The 12,161-nt window shown below is 47.1% G+C and overlaps 1 protein-coding gene across 3 annotated transcripts in view; it reads right to left on the bottom strand.

Annotated features, from left to right (window-relative positions):
• Positions 1-12,161, bottom strand: part of SUPT6H (SPT6 homolog, histone chaperone and transcription elongation factor) — a 31,585-nt gene that overhangs the window by 13,256 nt on the left and 6,168 nt on the right. For all 3 annotated transcript variants that reach the window (XM_082442776.1, XM_082442778.1, XM_082442777.1), the window contains exons 2-20: positions 9,089-9,230; positions 8,157-8,315; positions 7,983-8,059; positions 7,463-7,655; positions 7,139-7,223; positions 6,231-6,504; positions 5,638-5,739; positions 5,274-5,390; positions 4,832-4,921; positions 4,491-4,633; positions 3,674-3,822; positions 3,426-3,524; positions 2,832-2,961; positions 2,595-2,745; positions 2,268-2,422; positions 1,872-2,067; positions 1,322-1,461; positions 1,092-1,209; positions 216-292 (exon numbers count right to left, since the gene is read on the bottom strand). In XM_082442776.1, coding sequence (XP_082298902.1) covers positions 216-292; positions 1,092-1,209; positions 1,322-1,461; positions 1,872-2,067; positions 2,268-2,422; positions 2,595-2,745; positions 2,832-2,961; positions 3,426-3,524; positions 3,674-3,822; positions 4,491-4,633; positions 4,832-4,921; positions 5,274-5,390; positions 5,638-5,739; positions 6,231-6,504; positions 7,139-7,223; positions 7,463-7,655; positions 7,983-8,059; positions 8,157-8,315; positions 9,089-9,197 — 2,564 coding nt within the window. In that variant the 5' untranslated portion in view covers positions 9,198-9,230. The remainder of the gene's footprint in view (positions 1-215; positions 293-1,091; positions 1,210-1,321; positions 1,462-1,871; positions 2,068-2,267; positions 2,423-2,594; positions 2,746-2,831; positions 2,962-3,425; positions 3,525-3,673; positions 3,823-4,490; positions 4,634-4,831; positions 4,922-5,273; positions 5,391-5,637; positions 5,740-6,230; positions 6,505-7,138; positions 7,224-7,462; positions 7,656-7,982; positions 8,060-8,156; positions 8,316-9,088; positions 9,231-12,161) is intronic.

Here is a 12,161-nt window from a genome sequence, read left to right as displayed (position 1 = left end):
TCTCAGGGATGAACAATCTCAAGGCTGGGAGTGGGGGAGGAGAGAACTTTGAAGACAAAGAGGTACAATATCCCCAGGGATATCCCCTGGGGATGGGGATATTATCAAGGCTCTACACAGGCGCATGCCTACTCTGTAACAGGGACAGAGCAGATTCAACAATAAAGGATGAGTGACTTTAAGCCAGGCCTGGCCCAATCCCCTGGTACCCCTACCTGTTCTCTCCTGCAACTGTCACCACATGAGGCTTTTTGTTCAGGAGGAATTTCTTTAGAGTTTCAATGTCTTGAGCCTGGAGTGAAAGAAAATTGGAGCTGAATGACTTTGAGGATACGGAGATTTCAAGCACTTCTCTCTCCCTAAGTAGCTTGAGACCTTACAAGACCACAGAACAATGATGCATCACACGTTGTCAAACTGGAAGACAAAATGAGGGGACTAGGACCTCTAGTTTGAATATTATACTTCTGTTAATATTTCCTAAGATTATTACACTTCTGGCTTATACTTGAGTTGTGGTTAACTAAACATACTTAGGTCTTTTTTAACATAAACCACTGCCTGGCAGTCAAGACTATTCTAATCTACACTTTAAGATTTTTCTTTCTTTTTTTAAAGAGCTGTTTGTTGAAAGTTATTTTTTAGAATGGAGTTCTGTCAATAAAATTGAAAGATACCTTTATGCTAAAAAAAATCAGAAGCATATACACGAGATGAATTCAAATTTCTCTTTCCCTGGTAGAAACACAAATGCTAAAGCAGGGAAAAGATTGGCTTAATGCCACAGTGGCTTTCAGCTCCTGGAACAAGCTGACCCAGATGCTGGTAAAAACAAAAGAAGTTATGGCAGTTCCAGAAGCACATAAGGCCTAGGAACTGGCTTCAAGCCAGAAGGAAATTCTGCATTAGAACTTGAGTGCCATCTACTGCCTACGGAAGTGAGACTTATCCCAGGACTTAAGACGTCAGGGACCAGGTCAGAGATAATCAGGGTCTTGCACGGGATGTTGCTTAGACCATAAACTCTTATCCCCACTGAATTATAAGATGTGCTCAAGATGTACACTTGGTAACCTGTCCTAGTCACTTGCCTTCTTCTCCCGTTCTTCCTCTCTCCATGCAGTTCGCCGTTTGGTAAAATGAGGCAGCCGGAGGAAGTCTGTCACTTCTCCTTCACCGTTGACCAAGGAGCAGAACACAGGGTGATCTCTGCCAGCCCAACAAAAAAAGAACCGTGTGATAATCAGCAATACGAGGACATGAGTAAGAGAAGAACAAGACTAGGGAGACAGATAAGGGGTGATGCCAGACAGGAAGTTACCTGGCAGAGGAGAAAGCAATGCCTAGGACTCGGATGCCCTTCCCTTGGTTCTCATCCATAAAGTCGTCATCTTCCTCTACCTGTTGATCCGGCCGGTAGGGTGCCACCCTCAACCAGTTGTAGAGCTTCCGACTACAGGCCTGGGGAGGAGGCACACCAGTCACTATGGCCAGCAGGCTCGCCAAGTATGTTAAGGAAACAGATGCAGGCACACATTTGCAAAGGTCATATTTATATGCATGCACACTCCTAGCCCTCGGCACGCTTACAACCTGAAGGCGTACTTTGCTTTTAGAAATAGGAGAGTACACAGAGGCCAGTCATATAAACAAAGACTATGTGTATGCGGTGGGGGAGGGAGGGAAGAGGCTCTCCAAGTGGGGAGGTCTTGGAGTGACCCATGACCTTGTTTGCACTCCCTCTCAGGTTATGCTACGCCTGCCCCCAGTGTTTCCCCATTAGCTACAGGACAGCTATTAAGGGGTGCCTTCATTCTCAGCTCTAGCTTGGGGAAATCGTATGACTAAAGATCACGAGTTCCTGTCCTCACCTTTATGACATATTCTTTGGCTTCGGCCAGCAGCTTGTTCTTGAGCTCTTTGGCCATCTGCACGTACAGGAACTGCTGCAAAGCTCGCTCGATGGCCATGGTGCGCTGCCGATTCCACTCCTGCACCTGGTGGCTGAACTCATCTCGGTAGTAAAATTGTTTGATTTCTTCAAAATACGTCTGGTCATTGCCATAGCTGAGGAGAGACAACACTGTGGTGTCAGGGACAGAGAAAAGGTGATGCCCAAATGCCCTTGAACACTGGGAGTGACTAAGCCAGGGACGGTGGCTTGCTCAGTTCTGAAAGTGTGGTTCACATTCCTGAGGGACCCCTCCTTCCAACAGACTACTGACCAAGCCTTCCCCAAAGAGCCCCCAGCCCAGAGCTTTGCTTACCCTTCCACCCCCTTCATATCTATGCTGATGTCAATGGTGAGCAGCCCTTCATCTTCAGCCAGGCATATCTTGAGGAACTGGTCATCTCTCAGTTCCTTAACAGGCTTGTTCTTTAAGTACTTGAAGGAGTAAGAGTAGTGGGCTTCATCCACATCCTGTACACAAGAGGGAATCATCAGTCAACAGACAGACTGGGCTTGACCCTGGGAAAAAAGACCGACTCTCTGCTCTCAGGCAGACAGCTCAGCTAAGCGAGAAGGCAAGAAACTCAGTTCAATCAAACAGAGCTGGACCACATGCTAGATCAAAGCCCCTCAACTGGCTTACCTTTCTACCTTTCTTGGTGGGGGTTATATTGAGCTTGGCTCTCTCCTGGAAAGTTTGCCTCAGCACCTGCCGGACAAGGGGCTCTCGGGCAATCTGCAGGGCTACCATGTAGCGGGCACCTTCCAGCACAGCTTCTGGTGTAGGGAACTGGCTGTAGGGAAAATGGAGGAGCTGCAGGATGAGGACATCTTTGCCCTCAGGTCCCTCCTCCTGCCAGCCACCTACTGCAATGCCTACCTGCAAACATAATCCTTGGCCAGCTCCAAGGGCTCTGCAGGAAACTGCTCTGTCTCGTGCCTCTGGTAACTGTCCCGGAGGTTTTCCCCAAATTGCTCAGGAGTAAGTCCAAACTTTTTGGCTAAGCCATCTAAAGCAAACCAGAAGGGTGAAAGGTGAGCCAACAGCTGGGCCCAGTAACCTCTTGGCTTTCAGTCTAGAGCAGCAATTCTGGGCATTAGACTTTAAAGGGATCACGAATGAGCAGGAGCAGGATGTCTTACAGTGAACAGTGAAAACGCTGACTTTAAATACCTAACAGGCTGTCACAAAGCAGAAAAAATAGAAATTTTCTATGTGACTACTGGAGTCAGAACTAAGGTGGAAGTTACCGTTTAGTAAAAGAACTTCCCAAAGATAAGATGAACTCCCTCTCTCTGATCGTGTGTTTCCCACTCCTTCAGGAATTATGGGAGAGGCTGGACCATTCTTGTGGCGTGGGTGTGGTTCATGGGAGCAAGTGTTAGAAGTGGATTGGTGACTCACTCAGATGTCCTTTAGGTCCTCTTCCTATCTACCAGTGACTATTGGGGAACGTCTACAGCTAGTTTTTACCTAGCCCAGCGCTCTGGCAGATGGTGTACATGTCTCGGCGGGAAGCCTGCTTGAGCTCTGGCCCTCTCTGCTCCTCATCTTCTGCCTCTTCCCCATCACCTGGGAAGAAAACATGAGTTAGTCCTCTGGTTTCCAATCACTCCCAAGGATCTGACACATGTAGAGAAGTCCCGAAGTGTAATCGGCCAAGGGGATCCTTGGAAAGGCCATGGCCACCAAGCCTCTAGGTTTTCTTTTCCAACACTCACCTTCCTCATCTCCCTCTTCCCTTACACGCTTTAGCTTCTTGCGGCTGGCCTTGGCGGCATTCTGCATCTTGGGGATGTCACGACCATAATAAAGCAGGAAATGATTGTAGACATCTTTCAGTTCATCCATTGATTGTACATCCTTGAGCCTGGAGGGAAGGGACATAAGACCTCAATTGTCACAGAGGAAGGGTATACCCCAGTTTTGCTACAAGAGATCCAATTCCCATGAGGCAAGATCCCAACTAGGATGAGTACCTATATTCTCCAATTATTAAAGACATGCAATGGCCCCAGACCATGACTTAATTGCAATCAAGGTATCTTAAAGGAGGAATATGTCAAACAAGTGGTGGCTGGTGGTTGTTAGAAATGGCAACAAAAAGGGAGAGGCAGACGTGGCAGCATGTCTCCAGTTCAGAGTCCCTGAGACAGTCCTTGTCCTTCTTTCCCAGGTTCATGCCACTGGCCACTAAAACCATCTGCTCCCCTCCCACACCCCTCTCTGATTCCAGGCTCACCAAGCTACTTTCTGGTTGTAGTTTGGTTTCCCATGTAGCTTTTCACACAGGGAACATATAAATAAGCAAACATGACTATCTGATCTTCTTAACCTTTTATACCAAGATGGATAAGTAACAGGAATTTCCCTGTCAGAAAGATCACTTCTGACGTGTTGATAAGTTGGGTTTCTAAGGAACGGGTCCCGTGCTGAGAATTTTGCAAGGTTATGCTATTCTGGGGTGGGGGTGGAGGGGCGGGGGCCTGCCTTTGGTGTGAGGGCTCCCTGTAATGGAATAAACCCTGCATATGCTACCTCTCCATGTCGGTGGTGTCCAGAGCCCGGATGCCATCAGCAAGGGGCTTGTCAGGGTCAGCAGAGATTTGCTCGTACTGATAAGCCTGCATCTTCTCAAACAGCCGTGTTAGGTTCTCCTTACGGATCCTCAGCTGGGTCCACTAGGACAAGACAAAGCAGGAGTAAGGGATGGTATTCAGCCTTGGACACCCAAGGCCATGCTGTTCCTTACCAGGAGACCCTGGGGGAAGCCTGACAGGGTCTGGGCTGCCACCTGATATGTACAGAACTTGGGTCCCAGTAGTGGTGGTACCCAGTCCAGCCCTCAACCCCTTGAGGGGCATGGATCCCTATATTACCTTTTCATCCCACTGCCACACCCTCCACAGGTCATTGATATGCAACTCAGGCTCCACATACTCCTTCCGGTAGAAAGCAATGAAAGGCACCTAGAGGGGCAAGGAGGTGGCAGTCAGCCAGAGAGGAAAGATCTGCAAGGACCCCCCCCTTTGTTAGAGGAATAAACAGCTCCAGGAAATTCAACAGTAGGAAGCTTGGCCTCCCTCACAGGCCCATCCAGGACACATGCTCTCCCCCACCGCCCCCAACAGGGGAAGACAATGCTGCATACGGGGTAGCACTCTTCTCTTGATCACTGGAGTCTATGGTCCTCACGCTTCTTGAGTCAAGGGACCACTGCTGTGGACAGAAGGGGGCTCCCCACCTGACTTAGGTAGCCACCTTTTCCATCACCCCCAGTTGAAGTTCTAACCAGTGGGTCACTAGAGCTTGAGGTGCTACCTCAAAATGCTGATTTCGCATGAAGCCCAGGGCCTCTTTAATCTTCTGAATTGTGCTGGGCCCTTTTCGACTGAAGCTGCTGGTTGGCTGCCCTCGGTCTAGGTAATCACAGCTTTCCTACAGTCAGAAGAAAAAAGAAACAGCAACGACACCATTACTTGCTCTGTCTTACCACACACAAAACTGCTTCTTGTCACAGGATGACCTTCTCAGATTAAATCTAGAAAAATCTCCCTCACATACCCGCACACACATGCTGTTCTATACTAGGCCCACAGATGTCTGGGGCAGGGGAGAAGCAGCTCCTCATTCTAATGAAGTAGCTTCTGGTTCATGTCAAAATATAGCATCTTTTTTTGGGTACCTGCAGAGAAATGGTTGGTGTGGCAAAGGCATTCCTGTAGATCCAGTCAGCCTCTTCTTCCAGTTCATCATCTTCAGCCCCCTTGACGGAGATGGAACGGAGCTGCAGGGGATAAGGCATCACCATGAGACTGACTTTATCTTGTATCTCACGTAGCAAAAACATGCACTACTTCTGGACAAAAACGTGTGCTCCAGAGGCACACGTTTCCAGTACCCAGAAGAGTGTTGTCTGGCAAGAAGTAGGCATGTCGTGTATTTGCTCAAGAATGAGTGCCACGTCAGGAACCATAAGCCACCGGAGAGTCTATGTTGAGCTAGACTTCCTGTACGCCTGGTCAGATGGGGTTCAAAGCCGACTTCCTGTATACCATTTTTTGTTTTTTTTTGGCTGCGCTGCCCCAACGAGGGATTGAACCCGCGCCCCCTGCAGTGGAAGCATGGAGTCTTAACCAGTGGACTGCCAGGGAAGTCCCCCTATATACCATTGTTGTTAGATTGTTGCTAGATTGTTTCTCTGCTATAACTCTTGTACCAAGGAGGCTCAGGGCAGTTGATGACAGTTCAGCAGGACAGACACTGGTACTTCCTTACCTGGAACCTCTCAGGCAGGTCAGTGGCTCGGATTTCATTGTCCTGATCTGTGAGGTGGCTGCTTTCTAGCTCACTGGGCTCATACATCTCGAAGATGCTCCTGCGGCTCACACGTTTCTTGGTGGTCTTCTTGGGGCGCACTCGGATCTCGCCCTCAGCCTCATCGTCCTCATACTCATACTCTTCCTCCAGTTCTTCATCATACTCATTATATTTCTCAAATTCGTCATAGTCAAAGTCCACACCAAAAATCTCCTGGGCTTCTTGCAGGGCCCTGTGGGTGAAAGCAAAAGGCAGGTGGCCCAGATTCCGGTGAGAGGAGACAAACGCAGCCCCTGCAGAGATCCTGTACCTACCCCAAGGGGACTAAAAAGGTTAAGAGAAAGGTAAACAAAAAAAGCATATTCACTGCGGAGGAAAGGCTTAGTTGGGGGACATTTCTGGGGAAACTATTATTTATTGAGATTAAAAAGCCCATCTTTGGCATGTGCCAGTGACAAGGATCAAACAGCAACAGGGCACATGGGTTCATATCACGCTCAGCTGATCCATCTTCTGCTAAGACATTATAGTATTCCCTCAGAGCAAAAGCTTTCTTCTAACAAAATTATATTTAGAAGACTAATAAATAAACAAATGAACATGGAGCTGCAGGTGGAAGAGAGAGGCTGGATCCTTGCCTGTGTGTGCCTCCACCCTCATCCCACCACGGCCCTTGAATGCTGAGAGAGCTATCAGAGCTTCTAGAAGCAGTCTGACATCACTGCCTGGTAAAGGATATTAGAGGCAGGGAAGCAAAATGGCTGAGAGCTGACTGTTCCATTTTTAGCAGAGGCCTCTGACCTCCTCCTTCCTGCCCGGGTCCACTCAGATGCCCTTATCACCACCTCGCACCAGACCCCACTCACGCATCAGTGTATCCAGGAAGCTTTTTCCGCCACTTAGGTTTTTTCAGTGGTTGTCCATCGTCATCCACAATGAAGTCGTCAATGTCTGGAGAGGGAAGGGAAGGGTTAGTGCCCAGAGGCAGGGGATGAGCCAGGACTGAATGGCTTTAGTTCCTACTGTAGGAGTGGTCGGTGAGGAGAAGAGGAGACAGGCTCCTGAAAAGGAACTTCTTTGTGTCAAATGCTGGGGGCCAGTAGCTGAACAGTGGTCTCCCATTCTATTCTTCAGGGTAGGAAATCCCAACACCCCGCCCCAAACTGGCTTCCCTGCCTAATGCCACATACCTGACTCTTCATCATCTTCCTCCTCCTCCTCTGGAGGAGCCATCGGGGCCTCCACGGCCTCCTGCCCTTCTTCCCCTTCCCCATCCTGAAAGATCTCCTCTGCAATAGCTTCTTTTTCATGTTCCTCCTTGCCATATTCCTCTTCGTCATCGTCCTCATCATCTGACATTTTTTTGACACGTCGGTATTTTTGCTAGGGGTGGAAAACCTGCCTTGTCAGGGTCTGAGGGAACTGGCATAAGGATCCCTGCTCTCCAGTCTCTCTTATTTTCCCACCCCAGCTATACTGCCAAAGGAGATGGGAAAGAACACATCAAGTACGTCCCAAGGCCCACGCTTGAAACTTTGACAAGCCTTTAACAGGCACCCAGAACTGGCTCCACAGCACAATGATACTGAGCCACTTTCTCCTCGCTGACATTCCCCAAACTGTTCTGGATGTGCCTCCTCCCCCCAGAGTCACTGAATTTCAAGGGCTTCTTCCTTCACCCCCAAGGACAGAGACAAAAAGGGCACTTACTCCTCTTTTGACTTTGACACCCAAATTCTCCTCAATGAGATCAAAATCATCATCTTCCAAGCGGTCGTCAAAAGATGCTAGAGAAGACAGAGTGTTGCCCATGGTGATGGGGAGGCCCCTTCTCCACTATGACTTCCACCCCAGCCTCACCTGACCTGAGGAGAGGCTACTCACTGCGTTTTCTCTTCTTGTGGCCAACATCATCTTCTGAATCACCAGAGTCACTACCCTCATCCTCCTCCCCTTCATCTTCATCGTCATCGTCATTGATAAAGCCTTTCAGGTTTCCTTGTTCATCCTGATCATCTAGGTTCTCCTCCTCCTCCTCCTCATCTGGAAAACATGCATGTTTGAGGCATGCAGTTTGGGAAATAGGCTGGGGCTGGGGCAGGGCCACCTGCTTAACTGTTATTTCTCATCTGCTCTGAACCTAATGACCTGGATGCCATGTTAACTCTTCTGCCTCATCTAAAGATACAAAAAACATGACCACTGACTTAGAGCAGCTTCTGGAAAGGAATATCTCTTTTCCACATTCACCATCTGTATTTAGGCAAGATGAGCTTCCTAATTACTTTGGCTCGTCAAAATCATTACTAGAGGCTTTACAGCCACCCGTAACCTTTGTTTTCCTCTCAGTTTATAAACTCAGTAGCTATATTCCTTCTTTCATCCATAATGCTTTTCATGAAGCTTGCATTTTCCTTTCTAAAGCCATTTCATGGTTCCACTCTGCTGATGATCCTAATGGTTGGATTTGGACAGAGAACTTGGAAACTGGGTACATAAATACCAACAGTGCTATGTCTCTAAAAGAGCGAAACATTACCTATGTATTTATTTATTGGTTTACTGTCTGTCCCCTCCCACTAATGTAAACTCTACGATAGTTGGGACTTTATGTTGTATTCCTAGTTCTAGGCACAGTGCCTGGCATACAGCAGACAGATGCTCAGTAAATATTTTCTATGAATGACTGAAAATTCTCAAGCTGGTACCTCATGTGTGATAACTTCTGTGCTCAGCCTGAGCCTCTCATCAGCAAGAATCCAACTATCCAAAGCTTAGCAATACTGGGGAGAAGCTTGAGGCTGGGGCTTCCTCACCGTCATCCTCCTCTTCTACAAATTTCTTGGTGACCCGGGGCACCACCTCGCCTTCATCATTGTACTCTTCCTCTGACTCCTCAGCCTCGCTTTCCACAAAATCAGACATTGCTGCAGCTTCTCACGGCCTGCCTGAAGACGACTAGGGAAGGAAAGGAGTTGGGGATAAAAAATGAGACAGAGGACCTTTAAACATTTCCACAAAAAGCATTCAGCTAGGTGCCACTGATCTGCCCAATCATTTCGACCTGGGAGGAGAGAGTAAGAATCAGATGGCTCCATCTCTTCCATTATCCATTCCTCTCACAATTGCCCCTCTCATGTGTACCTTTAAAAAAGCAATCATACTGGACTGCTCTGTATATAACATCTTGCTTGTCCAAAGAGTTTTATCGCACTTACCATTTGGGGACAGAAATAGGCTGACGAAGAAATTAGTGTAGGAATAATCATACAGGTAGGGATACGGTGTAGTGAGATTATATGACTCACTCATAAGTTTGGGAAACAATAAAAATGCCAACTTAATGACAGGAACTTTCATATACATTATCAAAAGGAAAATCCTTTTCCACAGATTAAACAACGTTTCATCTCAGCCCACTTGTGTGAGTAGTGGTTGGGAGCATTTGGGTAGAGAAGGGGCCTCTTCAGAAACATCAGAACCACAACTCTATTGTGACCATTTACCTCCCCAGCAAAACAAAAACCAAAAAACCAAAAATACAAAAAACACTTTGAAAGAGACTTCCATGGCCTACAAATTAAATGCAACATAGTTAAATACAAAAACTGCTGGGCCTAAGAGTAGAGGTCAAATCCTGGCCCCACCATCTACTAGGTATATAAACTTAAGCATATTATTGAATGTGCCCGAGTATCAATTTCTTCATCTGGAAAATGGCAACAGCACTACCTACCTCGCAGGGTAGTTAAGAATATTACATGACATAGGAGAAAGAACATAGTCTACTATTTCAAAAAATGCTAACTGAGTTTAAGTTCGAATCCTGGGCATAATTTTCCTCAGCATTCTGTAATTTTGTACCAACCAATCCCAACTTTGTCTTCTACTTTCCTGCTGTCAGATGCATCCAAAGTCTGGAAATGACTCAGTGGAGAACAACAGTACCATGACATGGAGTTTCCTGGGCTTTAAAACACAGCACTGGGGCTTCCCTGGTGGCGCAGTGGTTGAGAATCTGCCTGCCAATGCAGGGGACACGGTGTTCGAGCCCTGGTCTGGGAAGATCCCACATGCCACGGAGTGACTAGGCCCGTGAGCCACAATTGCTGAGCCTGCGCGTCTGGAGCCTGTGCTCCGCAACAAGAGAGGCTGCGATAATAAGAGGCCCGCACACCACGATGAAGACTGGCCCCCACTTGCCGCAACTAGAGAAAGCCCTCGCACAGAAACGAAGATCCAACACAGCCATAAATAAATAAATAAATAAATAAAATTAAAAAAAAAAACACACAAAAAAACAAAACACAGCACTGGGACTTCCCTGGTGGCACAGTGGTTAAGAATCTGCCTGCCAATGCAGGGGACATGGTTCGAGCCCTGGTCTGGGAAGATTCCACATGCCGCGGAGCAACTAAACCTGTGCACCACAGCTACCGAGCCTGCGCTCTAGAGCCCATGAGCCACAACTACTGAGCCCATGTGCCAAAACTACTGAAGCCCGCACGCCTAGAGCCCGTGCTCCGCAACAAGAGAAGCCACTGCAATGAGAAGCCCGCGCACCGCAACGAAGAGTAGCCCCCGCTCGCCGCAACTAGAGAAAGCCCGCACGCAGCAACGAAGACCCCACGCAGCCAAAAATATAAAAAACAAAACAAACAAAAAAAAAACACAGCACTGATCACACAAATCATAGCATCAAGATTCCATTCTGGAATCCTGAAGCTGGCTGCTGATCAACTCAGCACCACTCCTCACCCTGTCCTGAATTACGGTCCACTGCATATGTCCATTTTCTCCACTTAGACTATAAGCTTCCGGAAGTCAAAGACGATATCCAATTGAAGGGCTAATAAAAACCATGAAAACATAAACGGCAATATAAGAGGCATTACATGGTACTTTATTCTGTACCAGATAAGCTGTTTCCCACTAGGTGCTCTATACAAAATAGAAACTACTAAGTATCTGTTAAATAGATTACTTATTGTTTCATGTCTTCCCAGTTAAAGATGGCAGTGGAACTGGAGAGAGAGGAGGGTGGCTAATGGCTACCTCAAGTGGTCTAAGCTCTAGAAGGAGGCTTAAGTTCTGTGGCTCTAATTCTCCTGAAAATTACCCTTACTGATATCAACTGATACCATAACCAATTAAGATTAACTGAGCTCAGGGAAATAAAACTGAAGGTACTAAGTTCTGGTGGAAAGGGAGGGTCAATGCTATGGTCTTATGTTCAATTTTAGGCTGAGGTTTCAGATGCCATTCTTTTCAAACTGTACTGAATGCCTACCAAGTACAAACATTCTGCTAGGAGCTGGGGATTTGAAGAGAAACAGGACTGTATGTTCTCAAGGAGTTGATGTCTAGTAGAGGGCCAAATAAGGACCTTAGAATAATTTTATGTATTTTGACATATTATGTAGAGCAGACACAGGAAGAGAATTGGAAAATGAACAAACCCACAAAACTGAACCAAAACTAATATAGGCCTTTCCTGGGTACTTTAAGCAATTAAAAAAAATGTGCACTGAGGAATATTTGTTGCACACCTACCAAGTTCCAGACACTTAATAAATCACCTATTAACCCCTACAATGTCCTAGGAGTTACAGCACACTTCTCTCTCCATTCAGCAAAGGAGGAAATAGACTCAGAGATGAAGTCACTTGTTCAAGGCGACACAACTGTCAGCTGCAAGAGGTGAGATCTGAGTTAAGGTCTGTCTGACTCCACAGAAACAGTTGTTTCTATCACATCAGTAGTTCTCAAAGTGTGGTCCAGGGATCATCCCCTCCTTTCTCTCATGAGTGTACAATGGAGTTTTCCAGAGGTTATACGACATGTAGTATCACAACAGACTGAATGCAGAAGCAGGTAGGAGAATCCAGC

Source organism: Balaenoptera physalus (genome assembly GCF_965194825.1).
Source record: "Balaenoptera physalus genome assembly, chromosome: 20".
In the NCBI taxonomy this organism is placed as follows: domain Eukaryota; kingdom Metazoa; phylum Chordata; class Mammalia; order Artiodactyla; family Balaenopteridae; genus Balaenoptera; species Balaenoptera physalus.
The sequence above is the reverse complement of the archived record's forward strand: the minus strand, read 5'-3'. Positions and strand labels throughout refer to the sequence as shown.